This window comes from Corvus kubaryi, unplaced genomic scaffold (assembly GCF_017639235.1).
Source record: "Corvus kubaryi isolate FWS band 111438036 unplaced genomic scaffold, C.kubaryi_AGA036_p1.0 37027, whole genome shotgun sequence".
Taxonomy (NCBI): domain Eukaryota; kingdom Metazoa; phylum Chordata; class Aves; order Passeriformes; family Corvidae; genus Corvus; species Corvus kubaryi.
The window spans coordinates 21,325-23,576 of record NW_024581012.1 but is presented as its reverse complement, the minus strand read 5'-3'; the positions used below and the strand labels follow the sequence as shown (position 1 = coordinate 23,576).

The 2,252-nt window shown below is 59.7% G+C and overlaps 1 protein-coding gene and 1 long non-coding RNA gene across 3 annotated transcripts in view; both read left to right on the top strand.

Annotated features, from left to right (window-relative positions):
- LOC121660970 overlaps positions 1-2,252 on the top strand; it is a 25,157-nt gene that overhangs the window by 4,084 nt on the left and 18,821 nt on the right. The gene's annotated exons all lie outside the window — the stretch shown is intronic.
- The window catches only part of TFCP2 (transcription factor CP2), a 12,339-nt gene that overhangs the window by 3,698 nt on the left and 6,389 nt on the right, over positions 1-2,252 (top strand). For both annotated transcript variants that reach the window (XM_042020587.1, XM_042020586.1), the window contains exons 6-7: positions 157-309; positions 1,249-1,359. In XM_042020587.1, the coding sequence (XP_041876521.1) occupies positions 157-309; positions 1,249-1,359 (264 nt within the window). The remainder of the gene's footprint in view (positions 1-156; positions 310-1,248; positions 1,360-2,252) is intronic.

The window sequence follows — 2,252 nt, the reverse complement described above, 5'->3', positions numbered from 1 at the left end:
CACATCCAGGTGAGGGACAGGGGGGCTCTGTCCCACATCCAGGTGAGGGCCACGTGATCCCAGGTGCTGCCCTGTGGATGCCGGGTGCTGCCCCGTGGATGCCAGGTGCTGCCCCAGCTGGCAGCAGCGTTCCCAGGGCAGCACACCTGTCCCCAGGTGCACTGCATCAGCACGGAGTTCACGCTGCGCAAGCACGGCGGCGAGAAGGGGGTTCCCTTCCGCGTGCAGATCGACACCTTCAGGGAGAACGAGAGCGGCGAGTACACGGAGCACCTGCACTCCGCCAGCTGCCAGATCAAGGTGTTCAAGGTACCCCTCCCACCTGGGCTCACCTGGGAGGCTGTCCCAGTTTGCCCTGGGGGCTGCTGGTGCCTCTGGAACCTCCCACCTTTAGGAGGTGCTGGGAGGGGCAGGGGTCGTTCCCACCCTGGTCACACCTCAGGGTGCCTGTGGCTCCGTCCCACCTGCGACACACCCAAAAATCTCACCTTGGCTCCTCTTCTCTCACCTGTTCACCCACCTGTCCACCTCGAGGGGTCAGTGGGCTTTGGGGTCCTGCCCTGCCCTCCCCATGTCCACCTGGGCCAAATTCCTTCACCTGTGAGTGCAGGTGCAGCCAAATTTTAAGAGAATTTCTTCAGGGATCTGCCAAGGGGAACACCTGGATACCTGTGGAGGTTCCACACCTGTGCTTCCCCTGGGATTTGAGTGAAATCCCCCCGGTTTTGGGTAGAAGAGGGGCCCAGGTGTTCAAGGTGTGGCAAAGTCAAGGCCACCCCTGAGACCTCGTGTCCAGGTGCACTTTGTCCCCCCAGAATCCCACCTCCTACCTGGGTGATGCAGGTGCAGAAGACACAGCTCAGGTGTATTGGGGGTTACAGGTGTACTCGGGGTTACAGGTGTACTCAGGGGGTTACAGGTGTACTTGGGGGGTTACAGGTGTGTGCAGAGTGGTTACAGGTGTACTCGGGGTTACAGCTGTGTGCAGAGTGGTTACAGGTGTGTGCAGAGTGGTTACAGGTGTACTCAGGGGGTTACAGGTGTGTGCAGAGTGGTTACAGGTGTACTCAGGGAGTTACAGGTGTACTCTGGTGGTCACACCCCTGTCCCAACAGAGGCCCTCAGGACAAGCTTCTCCCAGAACGACTCCTTTTCCCTCTGTAAAGCACCAAGAAGGCCGAGTCACCTGTGTCACCTGTGTCACCTGTGTGTTTCCCACACACCTGTCCTGGCCTGTCCCTTTTCCAGCCCAAAGGAGCCGACCGGAAGCAGAAGACGGATCGGGAGAAGATGGAGAAGCGAACGCCCCATGAGAAGGAGAAGTACCAGCCCTCCTACGAGACCACCATCCTCACCGAGGTGAGCTCACCTGGCTCACCTGGCCGGCAGGGAGCAGGGCTGTGCTGCCGGGAAAGCTTTGCCCAAGGTGTTCCTACCTGCCAGGCAAAACTGGGGGCAGAGAAGGTGCTTTTGTACCTGAGAAAGGGCTCTGGGGACATCACTGACCTGAGCCGGGCAGGTGTGTGCAGTGCAGGTGTGTGTGTGCATGTGTGTGCAGGTGTGTGCAGGTGTGTGCAGGTGTGTGCAGTGCAGGTGTGTGCAGGTGTGTGTGCGCAGGTGTGTGCAGGTGTGTGCAGTGCAGGTGTGTGCAGGTGTGCATGTGTGTGCAGGTGTGTGCGTGCAGGTGTGTGCAGGTGTGTGTGTGTGCAGTGCAGGTGTGTGTGTGCAGGTGTGTGCAGGTGTGTGTGGTGCAGGTGTGCATGTGCAGGTGTGTGCAGTGCAGGTGTGTGCAGTCCCAGGTGTGTGTGTGCAGTGCAGGTGTGTGCAGTCCCAGGTGTGTGCAATCCCAGGTGTGTGCAGTGCAGGTGTGTGCAGTGCAGGTGTGTGTGCAGTCCCAGGTGTGTGTGTGCAGTCCCAGGTGTGTGTGTGCAGGTGTGTGCAGTTCCAGGTGTGTGTGTGCAGGTGTGTGCAGGTGTGTGCAGTCCCAGGTGTGTGTGTGCAGGTGTGTGCAGTGCAGGTGTGTGCAGTCACAGGTGTGTGCAGGTGTGTGCAGTGCAGGTGTGTGTGTGCAGGTGTGTGCAGTGCAGGTGTGTGTGTGCAGTCCCAGGTGTGTGTGTGCAGTGCAGGTGTGTGTGTGCAGTCCCAGGTGTGTGCAGTGCAGGTGTGTGCAGTCCCAGGTGTGTGTGTGCAGGTGTGTGTGTGCAGGTGTGTGCAGGTGTGTGTGTGCAGGTGTGTGCAGTCCCAGGGGTGTG